Source organism: Tigriopus californicus, chromosome 12 (genome assembly GCF_007210705.1).
Source record: "Tigriopus californicus strain San Diego chromosome 12, Tcal_SD_v2.1, whole genome shotgun sequence".
In the NCBI taxonomy this organism is placed as follows: Eukaryota; Metazoa; Arthropoda; class Copepoda; order Harpacticoida; family Harpacticidae; genus Tigriopus; species Tigriopus californicus.
In genome coordinates this window covers 1,725,221-1,726,361 of record NC_081451.1, presented here as the reverse complement: position 1 = coordinate 1,726,361, position 1,141 = coordinate 1,725,221, and the positions used below count along the sequence as shown (strand labels likewise).

The following is a 1,141-nucleotide window of genomic DNA, read 5'->3' as shown; positions in this document are numbered from 1 at the left end:
TGTGATATGGCCAACAATGTTTGTGATATGTCTTATTATTTGCAAAAATATTTATCTTACAGGCCGACCACCAGTATCTAGCAATTTGCTTAAATATATTCCAAGCTTATATTTTCCGCTCTTTTTCAGACTCAAAAATGCTTCAGAAGAAAATATGGAAAAAGACGACAGGAGCAGACGAAAGAAAGAAAGGAAAAGGAGTCTCTCGGGCGAAAAGCGTGAGCGCAAACCCTCCCCAGAAAGAAGGGCACGAGATCAATCAAATGATAGAAAGGAACGCAATCGCCAAAGAGGAAGGAAGAAACGCGATCGCTCGGGAGAGAGGAAGGAACGCGATCGCTCGGGAGAGAGGAAGGAACGCGATCGCTCGGGAGAGAGGAAGGAACGCGATCGCTCGGGAGAGAGGAAGGAACGCGATCGCTCGGGAGAGAGGAAGGAACGCGATCGCTCGGGAGAGAGGAAGGAACGCGATCGCTCGGGGGAGAGGAAGGAACGCGATCGCTCAAGAGAAAGGAAAGAACGGAACTCCTCAAGAGACAAGAAGGAAACGAATACTTCAAGAGATAGGAAGGAAGAACGTAACCACTCAGGAGATAGGAAGGAACGTAGGAGGAGGTACGATAGCTCAGACAGGAAAGAGGAACGAACTGGATCTGACAGGTTAACCCGCGACGATTCAAATGATGAAGAACGAACCAAGAGACGGCGTCGAGATAACAGGAAAGTTAGGGATAATTCAGATGATGAAGATAGAAGGCAACAACGTCGAAGAGAGGAGAAAGTGTCCTCAAGATCTCGAGACCGGAGGTGATGATTTCTTATTTCAATCTTGATGTGCCCAATAAATCTCCAGATATCATAAAATGTAAGGCATTGCCGTCAAATTTGGGGAGCTCAAATAGAACAGTTTTTTTCGGCAAATTTCATTACCGTTACTGTGAATGGGTGTTCCAAAAAGTTTGGCCTGAATTGATGTTGTTACCTTCAAAATTATCTTACTTTTCATTGTCAGTCAGGCTGTTGGTGCTAACCTGGCAAGCCACGTGTTTTTTGTAACTGTTCACATGGAATTTTGCAAATCTCAGGCCCCGGCACCTTATTTGGTAGAAGTTAACTCACAAAGCGGCTGAAGTGCAGAAAG

The 1,141-nt window shown here is 45.4% G+C and overlaps 1 protein-coding gene across 1 annotated transcript in view; it reads left to right on the top strand.

Moving 5' to 3' along the window:
• LOC131892358 (pre-mRNA-splicing factor CWC22 homolog) overlaps window positions 1–869 on the top strand; it is an 8,059-nt gene extending 7,190 nt beyond the window's left edge. Inside the window, exon 10 of the mRNA XM_059242190.1 lies at window positions 130–869. Coding sequence (XP_059098173.1) covers window positions 130–811 — 682 coding nt within the window. The 3' untranslated portion in view covers window positions 812–869. The remainder of the gene's footprint in view (window positions 1–129) is intronic.
• The last annotated feature ends 272 nt before the right edge of the window (window positions 870–1,141 follow it).